The following is a 22,618-nucleotide window of genomic DNA, read 5'->3' on the forward strand; positions in this document are numbered from 1 at the left end:
TCTTCTTTCCCCTCAAGTCAGACTTTCTGAAAGGCTCTTCAGACAGTCAAAAATAACTCAATGTGCAAAATAAAGGTGGTCAGCTTTTTATCATAGGATTAAGTGTAGCAAGTAGTGGTTGAAACATAAAATTGTATGAATTTAACAACGCATGGTCAATAAAGATCTAGTGGCGCATATGTACTATACATAAATTACATATTAAACAGTTCTCTACCTCAATCAATGGGTCTTCTGCCACAGCTGTAATAATCACCCTTACAGCAAGTGCTTCTGCTCTGGCAATTGTATTGGCATCTGCCGAGACTGGACATGAGGAGACACACATTACACATTGAAAAATCCCAGAGTGACGTGGAAGGAACATCAATTTTAAATCTTCAGTAACATGAGGGCCAATGATGGTTTTGTTCTTGAATATCCAACACTGGTGAGCAAAAGTATCCATCTGGAAGGTAAAAATGAGTGAAAATATACTATGAATTGAACAAGTCATTGTAGTTTGGCTACAGTTTCATTGAATTTTGTGGCACAGAAGACGTCCATTTAACCAACAAACTTGCTCTGACTCGCTGGAAAAGGGATCGACTTCCATAATCTTTTACTCTTTTGAATGTCAAACTTGTATTGAGTACCTTTCTAAAAGTGATCATGAATTCTGTTTCCAACATCATTACTGATTAGGATATTCCACACTAACATCTGCGTAAATAAAAAGTCTCCTAACCCCTCCCTTTACCAATCTTCACTCTGACATTTCTATCCATTTTCTTTTTAACCTGCTCCACATTAATGGAGTCTCAGTTCACTTAGCCTTTCTTCACAACTAAAACCTCTCGTTTCTTGCATCATGTTAGCAAATTTCTTCTTTACCTTCTCAAAGGTCTCTTTAAACTAGGGTGCATGAAACTGGATACAATATTCTAACTGCAGCCTAACCCATGATTTATATTTATTTAGCATTATTCCTTTGCTGTTGCACTTTATACTTCTATTTATAAAAGTTAAAACACCATAAGCCTTTTTACAGCCTGATTATGCTTATATGTTTGAAAGTGGGACGATAACTAACCTAAATGTCTCTCCTCTTATAGCTTAACCATTTGGGGAAATTTCCTGTCATTTCTCCCATAATGTATCGCCACACATTGTTCCAAATTCATCTGTCATAACAATTCAATCAGCCCATGTATGCCTTCTTGAAGTCACTTGCAGTGCCAACACATAAACCCCTATTTTCACTTTGCTTGCAAATTTTGTGCCTTGTTTAAGGCAGCCAAGTGGATCTGAACATTTTAGTACAAATCCCAAATCAGGCTCTACCTACAGCCACTTTAAAATTGCTAACATTTACCTACAGTACCTGTAAGTGGCATCACAATTAGCATTATTAAATGACTGTCACAGCAATGTTAGGTGCGCAGCCCATCAACTGTTTCGGCTGACAGTTAGCATGCAGTACCACTAAAAAGACACTGGGCAGCAATGTACAAACGAGCCAGCAGGGCTCACCGTATTTTAATTTGTGGATGAAAGGCGTTTCTTGAATGGAAAATCAGATCAACAAAAGTCTAAAAGTAACTTGAAAAAATACCTGAAGGCAGTACTTACTTTTGCCTGAAATTAAAATCAGAATTAGATATCTATAAAATCAGTTTTTCAGAATTAACATTAGCACTTCAAGAGATGTGAGTGCTGTGGCGCACTCCTCTTGCAGGCTCAGGTCCTAGTGACCACCCCTCATAAAGAGGTATGCATCGTTACAAAGTTTGTAATGTCTTCCATATACTTATCTACTGTACCTCTTTTAGAGCTGACAGATTTAGGCCAACTAATCCGGTCAAGCAGAGTCAGCATGGCTCCACAAAGGGGAAATCATGCCTGACAAATTTATTAGCTTCGAGGTGGTAACAAGCAGGATAGATAAAGGGGCACCAGTAGATGTAATATATTTGGATTTCCAAAAGGCATTCGATAAGGTACTGCACATAAGGCTACTTAATAAGATATGGCTACTTAAGATAAGAGCCCATGGTGTTAGGGGCAGTATACTAGCATGGATGGAGGGTGGCTCAGTTCATAGCACCTCGCCTTTGAATCAGAGGGTTGTGGGTTCATGTCCCACTCCCGGAAACCAAGAACTGTGATTGTACTCGAAAGAGTTGCAATCTGTGACTGTTGATAACTCGAAAGACTAGAAAACAGAGAATTGGGATAAGGGGGGCATTTTCAGGATGGCAACCTGTAACTATTGGAGTGCCACAGGGATCAGTGCTGGGGCCACAATTATTTACAATATGTATTAATGACTTGGATGAAGGAAAGAATGTTCTATCACCAAGTTTGCAGATGACGCAAAAATAGGTGGGAAGGCAAGTGGGGAGGGTGATACAAAGAATCTACAGAGGGATTATAGGCAGGTTAAGTGAATGGGGAAAAACTTGACAGATAGAATATAATGTGTGAAAATGTGAGATTATGAACTTTGGCAGGAAGAATAGAGGAGCTGAATATTATTTAAATGGAGAAAGACTGCAGAAAGCTTGAGCACAGGGGGATGTGGGAGTCCTCGTGCATGAATCCCAAAAAGCTAGCATACAAGTTCAACAGGAAGGCAAATGGAATGTTGGCCTTTATTTCAAAGGGAATGGAGTATAAAAATAAGGAAGTCTTGCTAAAGCTATACAAGGCTGTACAAACTATACTAGTTAGACCACACCTAGAATACTGTGAACAATTTTGGCCCCCTTATCTAAGGAAAGATGTACTGGCATTGGAGACAATCCAGAGAAGGTTCACGAAATTGATCCCGGGTATGGAGGGATTTTCTTATGAGGAGAGGTTGAATAGGTTGGGCCTGTATTCACTGGAGTATAAAAGAATGAGAGGCAGCCTTATTGAAACATAAGATTCTTAGGGGGCTTGACAGGGTTGATGCTGAGAGGTTGTTTCCCCTTGTGGGAGAGTCGAGGACCAGAGGGCATAATCTCAGAGTAAGGGATCACCCATTTAAAACAGAGATGAGGAGTAGTTTCTTCTCTCAGAGGGTGGTTAATCTGTGGAATTCTTTACCACAGAGGGCTGTAGAAGCTGGGTCGTTAAGTATATTCAAGGCTGAGATAGACAGATTTTTAATCAGTAAGGGAATCTCGGGTCATGGGGAAAAAGCAGGAAAATGGAGTTGAGGATCATCAGATCAGCCATGATCTCACTGAATGGTGGAGCAGACTCGATGGGCCGAATGGCCTGCTTCTGCTCCCACATCTTACGGTCTTTTCTCCACCCTGGTCCTCTTGGATCCTTTTGGATGATCCAACTAGCCTTTTTCAAAGTTCAATGATCACCACACAAAAGAAAACAGCGTCTGATATGCAGTATTCCACATATTCCATGAATCCTTACCTCATAGACATTTGTAGCAGAGGTACAATGAACCCACCAGGACAACCCGAAGCCTTTGCTGCTCCAATGAGCCTTCAGGAATGGAACTAAATATCCAGTAACCTCATCCTCGCTACTCCAACCAAGTAGTGCAAACACAAACTGACCTACTACTGAGTGGCATTATTGGGACAATTCATTACCCCCCTCTCCTTCACCGCTGGGTTTCTGCCTAATGCCCAGTTGAAATATTACTATATCTTCTATTTCCAATTGGTCCTGATTTTCTGTGTGAGAGATAGATATTAGAAGAATGAGCACAACCATAATGGTTCTAATTTTTTTGTCTAGAAGAATGCAGTGCCAAATAGTCAGCTATTGCAGAGAAAAAAATTGTGTTTTTTTCCCCAATTAAACAAAGTTTTGTTTTATCTTTAAGTTACCAACTTTGATATAATAATCGTTTGGGTCTAACGACTGTGATTCCTGTACATCACCCAAAGCAGCTCTATTCCGTCACACAGATCCAAATCCAGAGATCTGCTAGCACTGGCTAAGAATGCCAAGGAAAGGCACCTAGAATGTGGAGTAGTGGAAGAATGACTACACTTTGAGAGAATGGACCCTCTATAAAGCAAAGATGTTCTGGATGGGGTAATGGTGTTGTAGATGGCAGAAAATTTATGCAGATAGTTCAGAGGCTGGCAAGGTGAAAAGTGGGAAGAAGGAGCACTCAATTATTTTGAGAGCAGCGTAGAGGGGGAAATGGGGTAGAGGCATGGTCATGGTCCTGTCCACCATTAAAGGAGAACCCCAGTTGGTGGAAATCTATATTTCAAACTCTGGTTCAGAAGTTGTAAATGCAAAAGAGACAAAAACTGGAAGAAATGACAAGAAATCAGGTGGGGCGAGGGGAAGAAAGCATAGTTTTCAGGTGAGAAAAAAATTCAGCTTGTTTGAAGAATTTTTTTTTTTTGAAAAGCAGCAGACTGGCAGGGCACCATTCAGCTGAGCAATTTGTTTACGCTGTGTGGCAACAGTTTAACTTAGACATATAAAACACAGACTATTAAAAGTTAGGTTCTCAGTCCAAATTGTCTAATGCTAACACAAGCATCATAGCTTTCAGTTACTAGAGTTTGCTAGTATGGCTAATCTTAACATAGCTACCCAACAGCACTGTGCATGTACCTACACAGTAAGGGTGACAGTGGTTCAAGAAGGCAGTTCATCACCACCCTACCAAGGGCCACTAGGGATGGGCAATAAAGGATCACATCCCATGAATGAATCAAATCAAAACCAATATCCAGAAGCAGATTTAAAGCAAACATTTAAGACCGGGAATGACTGAAAGTTGGCCAAAAATAGAAAAAGGATATCCCCTCAGATACTGTAAGATGCAAATTTGAACAATTCTTGGGCCGTATTTATCTTTATCCTGCTGGAAGCCTATTTGATGAGAAAAATGTTAAAATTATACAAACCTTCTCTCCATTTAGTGTAACATTAACAACTCCAATAGAGACTTGCATCCACCGTTCAGTTGGATTGAACATGCTGAGTGATGTTTGCGATGCTATTCCAACACAACATGAGCTTGGAAACTTCAATTCCTCCGGGACCAGCACATGGCCTAACAGAATAGAATTTTTTGGGGAAAAAGAACGTGGAGTTAAGAAGAAAAAAAAATTGCACCAAAGTCTATCAGTTTACAAAATTATTAAACCACACCATTCTTTTAGGGCTTAAAATATGACATAACACAGTGATTCAGTCATCAAATTGCTTCCACACCTCTGCCAATATCTATTTTCACTTGAAGATTAAAGAAGTTAACTAACAGTATATTTGGAGCTCTGATTGAACAATGCATCCTTGGGACGTTTACCATTATTTATTTCCCCTCCCCCTCCTCACTCTAACTCACTACAAAAATAATGCTTCTAATCAATCCAGCCAAATTATTGGCTGCATTGCTGCGCCAGTAGATCATATATTCAGTTCTGATTTCTCAGAAGTTATTTTGGTAAAGATTCACTGCTGAATTCCCTTACTGCTGAAGACTATAATGTTACCAATCTTCCACAACCGGGACTAAGTACAAAGCTTTCTTGGATTACTACTTGACAGTTGTTCCAATGCCCCTCGGTTATATTTACAGGTGGGTTTGACTAACTCTGGGGGAACATGCACTGAAGAATGGTTGATACCATCTGGCACTGAAGTTGCTTGAGCAATAATTTCCTTGGTGATGCCACACCTGAAATCTGTGAGCCCTTGAGAGAAGTCCTGTGCTACTAGACTGATAATTACCTTCTTGCAGAGATCAGGTGCAATTTGCCTTTTGTTTGCATACAATGCTGGCACCAATAAGTGAAAATGTCTTGTGTCAGCAGTTTCTCAGTACCAGAAAACCCAGTGCCAGTAACCTTTCAGTACCAAGGGTCTTCAAAGGTTCCTTGGTGCTTGTGAGTGCCATTGCAATTTCATCATCACCCTATTCTGGTGAATTCCCAACATAAATTTAAGTTAAATCACTGATTGTTCAGCATCAAGTGGCACCAACATTCCCAACAAGTGTATGAACTGGACAACAGAAGAAATAGGAAGAGTAGACCATGCAGACCCTTGAGCCTGCTCTGCCATTCAATATGATCATGGCTAATCCCCTATCTCAACTCTGCTTTCTCCACATTCCTCGATTCAGATCAAAATCCATCTATCCCACTCTTGAATATATTCAACTATGGAACATCCACAACTGCCCGGGATAGAGAATTCCAAACAAACAATCACAATTCTTTGAATGAAGAAATATCTCTTCATCTCAGTCCTAAGTAACTGAACCTTTATCATGAGGCTGTGCCCCTGTTCTTGAGTCACCAGCCAGGGGGAAACAACCTCAAGCCCCTTCAGAATTTTAATAATTCAACGAGATCACCTCTCATCCTTCTAAACTCGAGAATATAAATCCAATTTACTTGGCCTCGCATAGGGCCACCCTCTCATCTCAGGGACCAATCTTGTGAATCTTCGCTGTACTGCCTTAAAGGCAAGTACATCCTTCCTTACCCAAAATGGAGCACAGTATTCTAGGTGTGGTCTCAGTATAGAATCACAATGGTTACAACAATGAATGAGGCCATTCAATCTGGCGAGTCCATGCCAGCTCTCTGGCTTTCAGCCAAGTTGCTCTTGCACTCTCCAGCCTTTTTCCCCCCATAGCCCTGCAAGTTATTTCTCTTCAGGTGCTTATCCAATTAGTCTGAAAGCCACAATTGAATCTGCCTCCATCACACACCCAGGCAGTGACTTTCATTACTCGTTGTATAAAAACATTTTTTCCTCCTGTCCCCTCTGGTTCTTTTGCCAATCACTTTAAATGGGTGTCCTCTGGTTCTCGATCCTTCCACCAATGGGAACAGTTTACCCTCAACTACTCTGTTTAGGTCCCTCATGATTTTGAATACTTCTATCAAGTCTCCTCTCAACCTTCTCTTGTTTAAGGAGAACAGCCCCAGCTTCTCCAATCTAGCCACGTTAATGAAGTTCCTCATCCCTGGAACCATTCTCCTAAATCTTTACTGCACCCTCTCCAATGTCTATGTATCCTTGCTAAAGTGTGGTGTCCAGAATTGGACAAAATATTGCTGTTGAGGCTGAACCAACCAGTATTCTATCAAGGTTCATCTGAACATCCTTGCTTTTGTACTCTATTTGTAAATCCCAGGATCCCAAATGGTTTCTGGTTTCTCAACCTGTGCTGTCACCTCGAATGTGCAGATATACGCCAGGCCCCATTGCTCTTGCACCCCCTTTAGAATTGTACCCTTTTATCTTAAATTGACTTTTCTCGTCCATCCTACCAAAATGCATCACTTTACGCTTCTCTACATTAAATTTCATCTGCCACATGTCTATCCATTCCACCAACCTGTTTACGTCCTCGAAGTCTAGCACTATCCTCACAGATCACAATGCTTCCAAGTTTTGACATTGCACCCTTCACACCCACATTATGTCATTAATACAGATTCTGAAAACCAACGGTGTCTCCTGGGGAGCCCCACTATACATCTTCTGAAAAAGAACCATTCACCACTACTGTTTCCTGTAACTCATTTCCATGCTGCCACTGTCTTTTTTATTCCATAGGCATCAACTTTGCTGACAAACCAGTTATGATACTTTAATCAGGTGCTTTTTGGAAGTCCATATATACACCACCAACTGCATTAACCTCATCAACCCTCTGTTACTCAAATAGTTAACCACATTAGCCTTCAACAAATCCGTGCTGACTTTCCTTAATTAATCCACATTTGTCCAAGTGACTAATTTTTTTCTGGATATCGTTTTTAAAAGCTTTTCCACCACCAAGGATAAACTGTGTGGCCTGAAGTTGCTGAATTTAACCTTGCACCCTTTTTTGAACAAGGGTATATTATTTGGAACTCTCCAGTCGTCTGGCACCTTCCCTGTATCCATGGATTGGATGGTTATAACCACTGCCTCCGCAATTTCCACCCTTACTTGCCTCAGCATCCTACACAATTGTAGTGCATGTCCAAAGACATCTCTCCCTCCCTAACAGGGTCAGGTTTGTCTTGGTTTTTAGGCTTACCATGTTTGTGCCATCATTCCTTCCTAATGCATTTTGTGAATCAGAGTCAAATCTATAAAATCACACTATATAGAAAGAATGAAGGTGAGAATATCACTGCATTTTGTAAAGTGCTCAGAGCTCTTGTGTGCTCTTTACTTTCAGCCTATACCCCTGGTTAGTCGCAATGTGAAAAATGGAGCCAAGTACATAAATCCTTAGATAAAAGCAAAACACTGCGGATGCTGGAAATCTGAAACAAAAACAAAAATTGCTGGAAAAACTCAGGTCTGACAGCATCTGTGGAGAGAAAGACAGAGTTAACATTTCAAGTCCGTATCACACTTCTTCAGAATGGAAGAGTCATACAGACTCGAAACGTTAACTCTGTCTTACTCTCCACAGATGCTGTCAGATCCTGCTGAGTTTTTCCAGCAATTTTTGTTTTTGTTGCACAAGTCTTTCCCTGTCAATACACAGTCTCTCCACAGGCAAGTCCTCAGCTGTGCCTCCTCATGGTAACACATGGAAACTGGGTACCCTGTGGCTCCAAACTAAAGCTTCTGAGAAACGCAAAGGAGATATGGTCCCCAGGCATGCAGCCTGTAGGCCCACTGGTGTGTGGACATGCCCTGGTGCTCATGAACCAAACTCCCAGCTATGGGAAAATAGCCCCACTGGAGAGGTAAAGACTAAGGTAGTAAGCCCTGACAAAAAGTCTAGAGTACAGCCCAAAAGCAGGTGTAGACTTGACTCGGTCATCTTTCAGGCAATTCTTGCATCCAAGCTGGGGTCAAACGTAGTGCTCTGCATCTCTTTGGACCCAACAGGGGGGGTCAAAAGGAGGGACCTTGACGTTTGGGCAGCCCAGGGTCTCCATAAATTTTGCCCAGACTTATGCCCTGGAGAGGACGCTCCAGTTTCGCTGAACAGAGATAACTAAGGTGCAAACTAACATCTCACAAACAGAAAACCTCCATCATATGTTGGTGCAGACATGCTGAACTAAATATACTTTACGATCCAGTTAATGTATTTCATAAACCATGCCACATGACTGAAGCCCAGCTTGGGAAACTCTACCAAATGCAATATTAAATTGTCAACTTTAGCTGTTGAATGTCGTTCATTTATTTTTTCTGTTTCATTTGTTTTTTATATGGCTAGCTAGAGAGCAGATTATAGTTGTGTGTGTTACTTCTAACAAGCTGGATTAGAAAAGATTCATCTAATATTTTAATCTACCCAGTAACACCACCACCTTGGACTTCTGGAAAACTTCAAAATGAAAACAAAATCTGGAACACTTAGATATAAACATACTTGACAATCTGTCTCGTAAAATCTACACCTGTAGAGCTAGGGATACTAACTCCAGTTTGGCAGCAAGTCAGGGGTGAGCCAAGAAGTTTAGTTGCAGAAAAATGAACTTACGTAATATTGTGGATCTTGTATGATGCAAGACCATGTGTGGTGCATTGTTTTAGGTGCAATGAGGTGATATGACATTTTCCTGTTGACACATGATTCCCCAGATTAAAAGTCCTATCGCAAGTGAAAGTATGAATGAGGCTACACTTCTATAGTGTATCAAAGGGGTGAATGAAGCATGGTGCTTTTTCTGTTTTGCTTTTTGAAAAAAATATCAGCACATCTAGTTCTAACAGCAACTTCAGCTCCAGAAAGATACCAGAAAAATACATACCAACATCTCTCAATTGATGTCCACCTGACCACTGATCAATCATGCCAATTCTAGATGGTTGGTAGCTAATAGACTGCGAGTCCAAAGGTATGGTGTGTGCACTGTAGAACTGAGCTGGGTCTAACATCCTTGCCCCCAATTTAGGATCAAGGTGAGTCCCAAATGCTTGAATATTCCCAATGAGCATATTAGCACCAGGCAAACCAGCTGCAAGATTATGTATATTAGAAGACAAAGTGTTGCCCAAGTGGCATGAGGTCAAAGGCACATTTAGACAATTGGAAGTGGAGGTCAGAGTTCCCAGATACTGCTGGGCCAGTGGAGTTGTTAATAATGAATGTCCAGTAAGTAATGTTGGGCCTGCCGTGGGCCCATCTGAAGAAGCTCCTTGAGGTTTAAAGCTTGAAATGGGCATATATCTGCAATTAGTATTTAATGGTGGGAGAACACCTAACCCACTATTAGTTGTGTAGGATCCTTGAATGTTGTCTCTACAATGTATTCTGTTCATCTTGTCCTGCCAAGATGCATGAACATGATCAGCTTTTTGTATTGTAGATGATTCTTCATACACCATTGGCTTGCCTGATGCTGCAGGAGGAAAAGCATCCAATTGCTGATTACTTGATTGTAGTATCTTTGCTTCTTCAGACTGTGGGGAAGATATGTCAGCTATTTGTGAATGACATCCATCTTCAGCTTTATCCACAGAACTTCTGCATTCATGGCTTTGCTGTTTATCACAACCCGATTTTCTTGGCTGTGAGCGAGGATTGCAAGAATCATCTGTATGTTCCTCCAACGAGCTTGAAATTGTCAATTCACTTGGATTAACTAGAGTTTGATCTGGCGTTGGAGTGGGACTTGATCGAATAATTGTAGTGCTTAGCTCGATGGTTTTGTCATTCTGTGGAAGAAAATTATACTTTTAGGTACAGAATACACGTAGGTTGGTTTGCTAAAGGTATTGGCAGACCATAGTTATTTCTTAACAATTATGGGCAGTATTTATATGCAAATACAGTATAAACATGAAACCAGAAAGTTGCTGGCTCCTGAACACTACATACAATCTACTCTCTTATGGGTTTTTTGGTCTTCTGGTTTTTGCAAAACTTCTGATTTATTTTCCCTGTCTTAAAACTTTCATTCGCTGAACTCTGACCAAACTGTACAACTCAGCTGTGGCGTGACATCAGTCAATTATTTCTAACCTAAAAGATCTTCCAAATATATACGAGCTCGGAATACATTTTTGTCACAGATTTTTTTTTTAATATTTAAAAAAAATAAGCCCAGAAGTATATTTGGTGGGGGTGGGGGGGGTGTGTGTGTGTGTGTGTGTGTGCGCGCGCGCGCGTGCAGTGGGAGAAAGATAAAAGAGAAAGATAAGGCCAGCACGTAATGTTTCCAGTATGACCTTTCAGAAACTGAGGCTGTAATATTGTCAGCCGCCAGATAGCACCCAATTTAAAATATGTAGAACAGTTTTCATGAAGTATATTGCATAGAATTTACAGAACCAAAAGTAAACAATTTGATCCAACAGATCGGTGTCCATTTTTATGCTCCATCTAAGTATCCTCCCATCCTATCAACATATCTTTAATTCCTTTCCCACCCATGTATCGATCTAGTTTCACCTGAAAGACAATGTTATTTTCTTTACCGTTCCTTTTGGTAGCAAGTTCCACATTCTAACCACACTATGGGTGAAGTTTCTCCCACATTCTTTATCGGATTTATTGGTGACTACCTATATACTTATCACGTCCAGTTTTGGTTTCCTCCACAAATGGAAACATTTTTTCTGTCTATCCTATTGAACCGCTTCCCGATTTAAAAAACCTGGTATATTCAGGAGTTACAAAATCTGCTAAACAAAACAAAGGAGGGAGAAACATATTGTTTGAGACGTCCACTTCTCAGTCACCATTTTCAGTGGTGATATTGGCCATAAAAGTTAATCTGTAACTGACATCAAGAGCTTGTACACCAAATGAGCTCTGAGAAACTTCTGAAACTGACTGAAAGGGCAAGAGGAGCGAAAAGAGATTTGAAGTTTGAATAAATGAATCAAGGAGAAAACAAGTAAATAGTAAATATAAGAGCCTGCAGCAAGATTAAAGGATAACGAATGATCGGGAACAGAAAGCAATGGATCAATACTTTCATCTGCATTCCTCCTGCACTAACTACATCTACTGTTGAGACTATTAACAATCCAAAATCACTGCCTTTGCCATTTGCTCAGAGACTAGAGCAACTGGCATTAAAGGCAGAGCCAACAACTCAGGACCATACCAGAGTGAACCTATAAATTTAGTCTGTATGTAAATAAGTGCTTGGTGGTGTTGATCTATGGTCAGAGTAAACAATTCACATCTTTCATCCTTTCTGTATTCTATTCAGATTTAGTGAAGGAACGTAGGTAACACAAGAAGAAATAATTGGCCAAAATCTAAAAGATTCAAGTTAATGGTAGTAAGAGATATGCATCAGTCTTTTATTTAAGTGGATAAGTAAAGGCCCAAGACACCAAGTCAATGGCCTCTCTACATTCAGTGATTCGATACAACTTTGGACCACTACCTCTAAATGTGGAGGCAAATTATCACAGTCTGCGTGGCAAAAAGCATATATAGTTTCTTCTAAAACCTAAAGCACGTTCTTTACGTTACCCTTCCCAAAGCCATTTTTTAAAAAAAAGACCACATGATTTATTGGGGGTGGGAGGTAAACCTGATGTTGTTATGGGACCACGAATTATACCACATAACCTTGCTTTTAAGCAATGCTTTATTGCTCAATAAGAGGACATAAGAATACCCTTCCAAAAAATCATATTATTGATTCCTTGTACTCTAATTCAAGTTCAGTTTGTTCAAATGTGTAAAGTACAAGCAACTCAAGTTCCAGAAATGAATTGGGCACTTGTGCATAAATCCAGTGAGATTAATACATATGCCCAACTGAGAATGAATGCTTTCACTGGACAGTATAGTGCTAGAAGATCGAGACGATTAATAATCTATGGCCAGCAGTTGGGTTGAGAGAAAATATAGGAACATGAGTAGGCCTTCAGCCTGTTACCCCAGTTCATTAGATCATGGTTGACCTGTACCTTAACGCCATCTACCAGTCTTGATACCCTGAGCCTTAATATCCTTGAATAACAAAAACTATCACTGGTTTTGAAATTTTCAATTGATTCTAGCCCAAACAGCTTTTTTTGGAGGAAAAGAATTCCAGGTTTCCTCTACAGTGCATGAAGTAGCACTTTCTGACATTCCGGTTTTCCTATTGAAATGCACATTGACTATTAGTATTCCGTGATCAAAACCATCAGTTGATTTTCAATCGTTTATGGGTAATTTGGCAACATCCCCGAATTCGAGCAACTTGGAAATCATCCACACTCAGTTACACAAACTACAAACCATTTTCAGCCTTACCAGTTGTACCCATGATTTTATTTGCAAGGAAGCTAGATGCCTTTAAAATTTTATATGTGCACACAAAAACAATATTTTTTTTCATTCATTCACAAGATGTGGGCTTCACTGGCTGGGCCAGCATTTATTGCCCGTCCTTAGTTGCCCTTGAGAAGAGAATAAAGAAATTTCAAATGCTGGAAATAAAATTGAACAGAAAATGCTGTAGGTACATGGCATGAATATTAGCTTCTGTAACGAAAAATAAGTAGAAACCCTTCATCAGAGGTCAAAAGTTAAAATGATACTGCCTAACTGAAATGTTGATCTGTTTTACTTTTCCGATGCCACCTTGCTTGCTGTAAGTTTCTGCTTTGGTAACAGTTAGAATTTTTTTTTTGCTACGTGCTTCCTACATTTGTTTCTTCTAGCAAGTGGTTATAATTGAAAATTTGTGCAATGATCAGAAATTGTGATCTGGAAATCTTTTGAAATGTCTTTCACAGCAGGCAGTGCAATAACCCAACACTGAGGGGTGCTACTTCATTTACCTATTTACTTTCAGCTTTAAGATGTCCTCTCCACCCTGCCTCAGGTCTTCTGCTGAAACCCTCATTCATGCCTTTGTTGCCTCTAGATGCAATTATTCCAATGCTTACCTGGCCATTCTTCCACTTTGCACCCTAGGTAAACTTGTGCTCACCCAAAACTGTTGCCCATATCCTCTCATCCATCACCCTGTATTCCCTGACCTGCTTCCGGTCAGGCAATGCCTTGATTTTATAACTCCCAATGATTTTCAAATCCCTCCATGGCCTTGTCCCTCCCTATCTTGTAACCCCATTCTTCCCAATGTTTGCCAAAGTATGTATGCACCTCTAATTCTGACCAGTGGTGATTGTGCCTTCAGCTGCTTGGGTCCTACCTTCTGGAGTTCCTTCCCTAAACCTCTCTTAATACTTCCTTATGTGCCTTGGTGTTAAATATTGTTCGATAACGTTCGTGTGAAATACCTTGGGACATTTTAATATGTTAAAATTGCTTACATAAATCTAAGTTGCTATTTCAGGTTTCACAGCATTCTCCTACCTTAGCATTCGCTGGACCATCAATGGCTGTGCTGTTTTGCAGTGTTGTGTCAACACCAGAGATATAGCTCAGTCTGCTAAGGTTTGGGTTGGAGTATGTCAATGAGGAAGAACTGCTGGAAAAGGGAAAATGTATTTTAAGGAATAGAAAATCAGCCCTGCAATTAACACATTAAGATAATAAACCATCAATGTAAGACAATGATAGTTTTGTTTGTCCTCTTTTTCTGCCGGTCCCAAGTTCTCCAGTTCCTTGGATACTGGTAGATCTCCAGTACTCACTGGAGTTCATGACAGGCTATTTACCAAAGGGCACTGTAACTTGCCCAGATGCTCATCCTTGGACAAACTGCAGACTTTCCAGCAGTCAACTGCAGCACTCCATCTGCTGGTCTAGATGAGATCAGCTAATGCAAAGATCAAAAAATGAAGGAGGGTCACTGCTCTGTATGGCTTTATTCTACACCAGGCAGTGTCTCCATCAGGGAAACAGGCACAAAATTTACTATTAGATTAATCTCTCAGGGCAATACAGTAACTGGTAAATGATTTTACTCAAGATTAACCCCATTCACAGGCTCGATTCTAATTACTTTGAAAATATGTTTATAGGGATTCTGTTGTTAATAGTCTTTCAAGCAGTACAACCCTAGTCAAAAATATGATTATTTTTAAGATTATGGCACACCTTTCTGCTCAGCCTGGATGGGCTTTGAAAAATAGGCAAAATCTATTGCGATCCACGATAACCACCATCCAAGAGCCAGGCAGGCTATTTTTCTGTTACTTTATTCAATTTCTCCCCTCCTTTCTCATAGGTTATGTTTCTACAGAAGTTGGCCAAGTTTCAGTACCTTGCCATGTGTCTAATTTTCATGTTTGAAGCAACACAGTACACAAGCAAACTATTCAACTGTTGGGGAAGGAGAAGGAAAGAAAGAATCACACCTAAGCTAGATCCCATCCTCATCTAAGGATCACAGTCCTACATTTCCCAACATGGACCCCATGGATAGCAAACAAGCAAAAATTATGGCTGATTTTCACTGCTCTTAAATCTAGAAGCACCAGGCCCCGACTGGCACCCTAGCCTGGATCGCCTAACCGAAAACAGAATCTGGGATCTTGCTGTTACAAATGTACGGTTCAGCTTTATGAAGAGTGTTGAATTTATTAACTCAACCAGAGGAGCAGTCTTCATATTTTGAAGTGGCTCTTTGCAAATCAGAGGTTATCTAAAGAAATGTCGTTAAAAGAAAAAAATGGCAGGGTACTCCTCATCCCATTTCCTCTCCGAATTTAAAAAAAAAACGATAAAATTATTCAACAATTATCTCCATACATTGCCATTACGGACATCAAATGCACAGGCCAGTATCTCTCCTCTGTACTAGACCATTCATGACTGCACTAATTGGAGCTAATCTGGGATGCTTATTGTCCTTTTTTAAAGGAAGCTTCAGACTAGCTGGGCAGCCAATTCATAGATGGCCACCCCAGAGTTCTTACTCATGGTTGGATAGTAGAGCTTTGTAAATTGGCTTTGAACGACAGATTTCAGCAAAGTGTTCCGAGTGCTCGCTTTGCAAAAAACATGCTAATATTCTACTGAACAAGGTGCCTAATTTGAAATGTTTCAAGCTTCTGGTCCGAGTAACCTGCCACTTTGTGGATGCACCAAAACAAAATTCATAAAATTGAACAGGGACGCGCGAAAGAAAACCTCTTTACCTTGTGGCAGTTTGTAAATCTGTTACTTGGCTTGGTGAAGAATGAGTCAATGGCCTCAAGTTTACCTGATCTGCCATAGAACAATGATCTATAATGAAAGAAAATTATGTATTTCAGTTAAAAATTATGTATTTACTAGCCATTAAGATAATTATATTTTAACTTCAGTATGAAACAGCACCAACGCACAATACCAGAGCTGCAAGAGATTAACGTATTCTGATCACAGTTTATAATTCATGCTTCACTTTATCCTACAAATTTAGAAGCAATGAATTTATTGGCAAATATAATGCTTCTTCTATTTTACAACAGAAGTTGCTCCTTGCAATTTCTTTACATAATTCACAAGGCTGCTATTTTCTACCCCAAATATTTTATATAACTATCCAATGCAATTCAGGTCTGATCAATGGGTTACATTACATATAAAGTATGTTACTTTGAAAGTCAGTACAGTCAACTCCTGCCATTTGGGGGTGGGGGGAGCTCCGTTCCCACGATCTCTCAAAAGGTGAAATCGCGAATGACAAACAGTTTATTATGGGACTGAATTGGATATGTTCCAGCCATCCCCAAATTTCACATTTTTATATTGATGGAGTCAATAAAAACTATTTTTTAAAATTAAATTGATGACAATTTTGCTGAATTGTGTCAACACAAGAAAACAATGTAAAGCTTTTCTATTACAGAATACAGTACATACCTGTAGTGCAATTATAAATCACAGTACTGTACACGTGCACATGGAGACTGCACAGTATAGTGAAGGGATATTTGTAGTGCACGCTTTCTTCAAGGAAAAGAGGACAAATAATGTTTTTTTTTATGGTTTCTGAAGAATTTTATAAAGTTCTTACTTAACCTTTCAGGACCATGTGCAGAAACTTTAAATCTTTTGCTAGTGTAAGTGCTGTTTAATTTTTTAGTATAAAAAAAGCTTTGGTGGGCAGGGGAGCAGCGACACTTTGAGTTCAATGTTTGTAAGTGTGCAGTGGCACCAGTACTTTAAGAGGGTCCCAAAACATGGGGTTTGCCACACATTACACAGGGGTGTGCTGTTTAAATATCACTGTGAACTTGGGGCATCTGGATTGTTACACTTTTAATCGTGGATGAGCAAAGTATCGGGGGGCGCAAACCACAATTGGATACACAGATAGTGCGGTAAAACATAACCGTGATGAAGGGGGGCGCGAACGGCAGAAGTTGACTATGTATTTTTTGGCTAAAATTACATGCAATGTCAAAAGTACTGAACCACTAAAAATTATCTACATTTGCTGTGCATCACCACACACACTTGATCTGTTAAAAATGATATTCAAGTGATTCCATTAACATCAACTTATATTAATATTGCACATAATAAAATGTCTCAAGGCACTTCACAGGAGCGTTATAAAACAAAATATGACACCAAGCCACATAGGAGATATTAGGTCAGATGACCAAAAGCTTGGTCAAAGAGGTAGGTTTTAAGGGGCTTAGGGCCTAGGCAACTTGGAGTGGCTGTCAGTGGTGGATAATTAAAGTCAGGGATTCACAAGAGACCAGAACTAGATCTTGGAGGGTTGTGGGGCTGGAGGAGGGTACATGGATAGGGAGGATCGAAGCTATGAAGGGATTTGGGGAAAAAAAATGGATGAGAATTTTAAAACCATGACATTGCTTGGTCAGAGGCCAACGTAGGTCAGCAAGCACAAGGATGATAGGGGAACGGGCCTTTCTGCAAGTTAAGACACAGGCAGAGTATTGGATGATCTCAAGTTTACACATAACTGCGTTGGATGGTTCTAAGAAGGTAACCCTAGAAAATTTGATATTTTATTATTTTTTTAATTACAGTAGCCAATATCATTTTAATGCAATGAGTACTTCATTATTTAATGACTGCTCACCAGTTTCATTGTTTTTTGGTGCAGTTGGGTCACGATTTGATTGTTCAAAGCTGACTCTCTCTTCTTGGTTATGGGGATCTGAGCTTTCTGGTTCATCTCTTCCCACTTGTGACTTTGAAGTTACGTGCATTGCTTTGTCATCTTCACATATTGTATCACTCTTTGATTTTCTAAATCTTTGCTCCACAGGTTCAATAGAATGTATTTTTGGACAATGCAAACTGGAATTATTCATTGCCACACCTTGAACAGCAGTGGGTTGTGAAGAAACAGTGACCTTCAAGTTTTTCTGTTCTGTCTTAAATATTCGATCATCAGATAATGTTTCTGAAGACCTTTCCTCAACATCTTTTTGCATCATCTCTGTTCCACTTTCATTCTTTGTTTTACAAAGAGTTTTATCCAAGTTTGGTTCATTATCCACCAGACAAACCTTCTGTGTAGAAGAAACAGTTAAAAAAGATTCACCATGTTTCTCCACTGATTTAACAGTGCCAGTTAACTTTGGCACATCAGTGAGTGTACTTCCAACTGACGTAATTTGGCTATCAAAAAATTCTTCTTTTGCCATTAATTTGACATCGGTAAGTTGACTTCCACCATGTTTGGGGCCAGAAAATTTGCTCTTCTCAAGTACAAAAGTTTTTGTGCGATCATTCTGACTATGTGATCTGCTCTTACCCTCAACTAATTTGACTGACAGACAAGTTTCATCTGACTGAGTCACACTTCGTGTTTCAATAGCGTTAAATTGGCCCAACTTTTCTTTTGAATATATTGTTTCCTTATTTTCCTGCTTGCTGGTTCTACTTGAGGTAGATTTCTCCGAAAATGAATTTGACGTGCTGTGAGGATTTCTGGAATTTTCAGATGAAACAACAGAATCTAAACTGTAAGCAGAAACAGATTCTGACAATGGTTTAAATTCAGATTTCAGGACTTCACTTTCACTGGTCTCAGGTCTTTCACAATTCTTCTCCACAAAAACACCCAAATCCTTCATGTTGCTTTCGTGGTCGTGCAGCTGCGCACTTGGTTTGCTGATAGTTGTTGCGTGCTCAATTTTCTTCCTGTTCTTATTAGAAAGCTCCAAAATCATTGTAGCTAGCTGAGCAGGGTCAGCACTCACTGATGCATCAGCTATAGCAGAAGCAATTGCACTTATGCTCAAGAAGGAATCTGTGCCATTGAATAATTTAGGTTCTTCAGCTTTCGCATGTGAACTCAAAAGTTTCATACTCTAAGAAAAAGGGAAAAGTTTTTAGCCATATACTTATTATTTGAAGTACAATTTAAAGTAAATATCCAAATGATGTTTTGAATGCAAGCCATTATTCAACAAGTCAATGATTAAAATTTTTCAGAGTTTAAAACATAACATGCATTTAAACATAGCAGTGGCTCAAGATGGTAGTTCATCACCATCCTCAAGGGAAATTAGGAATGGGCAATAGAAAAGCTGGCCTAGCCAGCGACAGTCATGTCCCATGAAATAATAAAAAAAATTAAAGAACAAAATGGCACACTGACCCCACATTCATTCATGTGAATATTTGAACTTGATTCCTTGTTGGTTTGAAATTTGTCATTTTCAGTCAGCTTGTTAATTAGAAATGTAGTAGAAAATTCTGTAGGAATTTCTTGGTCCATTTTCTTCAGGTCAGCTGCATAAAAACAAACTCCTGGATATTTCATAATGTAATATTAATGAAAAATGAGACAGAGAATGAACAAACAGCAACAAATACAAGTTCTGTGAACAGAATTGTGCTTTTCCTCTAAAACAATACTACCTGGTGATAGAAGATTTCACCATGGCAGTATGATATTACCCATATAAATTAGCCAAGTGAATTATGCAAGTTTTAAACAGAATTTACAATGACAATAAGCATCAACTTGAAGTAGTTATAAGTTAAGTTTACACAAAACAAGAAATGTAATCTTGCAGGCACCTTAATCATTTAGTAAAGCACAGACTTTGAAGGGACTTGAGGCATCTAAGATAACAAAAGAAAGTTCTCAGTCCAAGAGAACAGGCCATTCAAAAGGATTGCTTTAAAGGAGGGCCAGGGAAAGGAGGACCAGGGACATAAGTACCATGTTACAAAAACAAAGTTCAATGCTAGGTGCTTCGATTTACAAAGATCACTGGAAAAAGTTGCTAACATATGCAGCACATGTGGATGCAAGCATTCAAAAGGGAACTGGGTGAGTTTTTTGGTGCCTCAAATCGACATACTGAAGGCAGGTGGGTCATCAGGTCTCCTGGGAGCTTGGGTTGGAGAGGAATTTCTAAACAATTGTTTATGCAAACCTGTATTTGGTTCTTCTGGCAGCTAATCAGTTAAAAAATTATTGAATTTTACAGGATGTAAGGAGGCTAATCTTCCCATTATTCCTGCACTGGTACACTAAAGATTATCCAGGGGTATTTGATTCTCAATGCTCTCCAGGCAACTAATTATGGAAATTTTTTTTAAATGCTGACTTGCTAGTGTTGCCCATACCACAAGAGCTAATTTAAAACTTTCAATCTCATATCTTGTCTCCTTTCTTTCAGACGAACAGGAATAGGCCTTATAGCTCCTTGAGCCTGTTGGGCCATTCAATTGCTCATGGCTCATCTATCATACCCACAGTAGCTCCATAATACTTAATATCCTTGACACACCATGAAAAAAACTTTTGAAATTTTCAGCTGATGTAGCCTCAACAGCCTTTTGGAGGAGAGAATTTTAGATTTACACTGCCCTTTACATTTAGAAGTACTTCCTGCCTAACGCCTAACTTTAATTTTAAAGTTTTGTGCCCCTTGCTTGACTCCCCAAACCCATTCGATTCAAGGAAATAGTATCGCCTTATCTGTCCCATCAAATCCCATTATAAACATCATAATAAGGTCACTTAAATAATATTCAAGGGAATTCAAGCCTAGCCAATGCAACCTGTCTTTATAATTTAACTCTTAAGACCTAATGTAATTCTGGTGTATCTGAACTTAACCCCCTCCAAGGCCAATAGTTGTATGCAGTGCTGGGGTCTAACCAGGACACTGTACAGCTGTACAATAATTTGCATCCGTGGTATTTCAACCCTCTTGAGACAAAGGCAAACATTCCACTGGCCACTTAAAAAAAAAATACTGCACGTCGGTCTGAATAACCAGACGCCACTATATTCCGATGGAGTATCCGGGGTGGTGGGGGACGTGGGATAAGAAAGGGTTTTTGTTCATAGGATGTGTACATTGCTTGCAAGGCTAAAAAGTACTACACATCCCCAATTGCCCTCGAGGTGGTGATGGTAAGCCGCCTTTTTGAACCTCAGAAATGTCGCTGTGCAGGCATACTCAGTGTCATAAAGGAGATTGCTCCTGGGTTTTGGCCCAGCAAATAAGGCATTATATTTGTGTATGACAAACAAATCTAATGATCACCTCTTATTCTATGAATTGTACCTTAGTAATAGAATCTTAGTGTAGGTAAGGAATGAAACCGGATGGACCACCCAGCATCGACCTAGGCACCGGAAACAACAATTGCAGCCCTGTCAACCCTGCAAAGTCCTCCTTACTAACATCCAGGGGCTAGTGCTGAAACTGGGAGAACTGTCTCACAGACTAGTCAAGCAACAGCCTGACATAGTCATCCTCACAGAATCATACCTTACAGATAACGTCCCAGGCACCACCATCACCATCCCTGGGTATGTCCTGTCCCACCAGCAGGACAGGCCCAGCAGAGGTGGCGAGCACAGTGGTATACAGTTGGGAGGGAGTTGCCCTGGTAATCCTCAACACCAACTCCAGACCCCATGAAGTTTCATGGCATCAGGTCAAACATGGGCTAGGAAACCACTTGCTGATTACCACGTACCGCCCTCCCTCAGCTGATGAATCAGTGATCCTCCATGATGAACACCACTTGGGGGAAGTACTGAGGGTGGCAAGGGCACAGAATATATTCTGGGTGGGGGACTTCAATGTCCATCACCAAGAGTGGCTTGGTAGCACCACTACTGACATAGCCCTAAAGGACATAGCTGCTAGACTGGGTCTGCAGCAGGTGGTGAGGGAACAACATACTTGACCTCATCCTCACTAACCTGCCTGCCGCAGATGCATCTGTCCATAACAGTATTGGTCGGAGTGGCCATTGCACAGTTGTTGTGGAGACGAAGTCCCACCTTCACACCGAGGATACCCTCCATCATGTTGTGTGGCACTACCGCCATGCTAAATGGGATAGATTTTGAACAGGTCTAGCAACTCAAGACTGGGCATCCATGAGGCGCTCTGGGCCTTCAGCAGCAGCAAATTGTACTCGGACACAATCTGTAACCTCATGGCCTAGCATATACCCCACTCTACCATTATCATCAAGCCAGGGGATCAACCATGGTTCAATTAAGAGTGCAGGAGGGCATGGCAGGAGCAACATCATCAGGCATACCTAAAAATGGGATGTCAACCTAGTGAAGCCATAACACAGGGCTACTTGTGTGCCAAACAGCATAAGCAGCAAGTGACAGATAGGGCTAAGCAATCCCTCAACCAACGGATCAGGTCTAAGCTCTGCAGTCCTGCCACGTCCAGTCATGAATAGTGCTGGACCATTAAAACAACTCACTGGAGGTGCCTGCACAAATATCCCAATCCTCAAGGACGGAGGTGCCCAGCACATCAGTGCAAGAGATAAGGCTGAAGCATTTGCTACAATCTTCAGCCAGAAGTGCCAAGTGGATGGTCCATCTCGGCCTCCTCCAGA

General features: G+C 40.3%; 1 protein-coding gene across 1 annotated transcript in view; it reads right to left on the reverse strand.

Annotated features, from left to right (window-relative positions):
• cep192 (centrosomal protein 192) overlaps positions 1 to 22,618 on the reverse strand; it is a 135,680-nt gene that overhangs the window by 75,657 nt on the left and 37,405 nt on the right. The window contains exons 17-23 of the mRNA XM_078541058.1: positions 19,380 to 19,531; positions 17,850 to 19,089; positions 15,946 to 16,033; positions 14,216 to 14,330; positions 9,693 to 10,599; positions 4,869 to 5,017; positions 218 to 448 (exon numbers count right to left, since the gene is read on the reverse strand). Coding sequence (XP_078397184.1) covers positions 218 to 448; positions 4,869 to 5,017; positions 9,693 to 10,599; positions 14,216 to 14,330; positions 15,946 to 16,033; positions 17,850 to 19,089; positions 19,380 to 19,531 — 2,882 coding nt within the window. The remainder of the gene's footprint in view (positions 1 to 217; positions 449 to 4,868; positions 5,018 to 9,692; positions 10,600 to 14,215; positions 14,331 to 15,945; positions 16,034 to 17,849; positions 19,090 to 19,379; positions 19,532 to 22,618) is intronic.

Source organism: Cetorhinus maximus, chromosome 4 (genome assembly GCF_964194155.1).
Source record: "Cetorhinus maximus chromosome 4, sCetMax3.hap1.1, whole genome shotgun sequence".
Classification (NCBI taxonomy): Eukaryota; Metazoa; Chordata; class Chondrichthyes; order Lamniformes; family Cetorhinidae; genus Cetorhinus; species Cetorhinus maximus.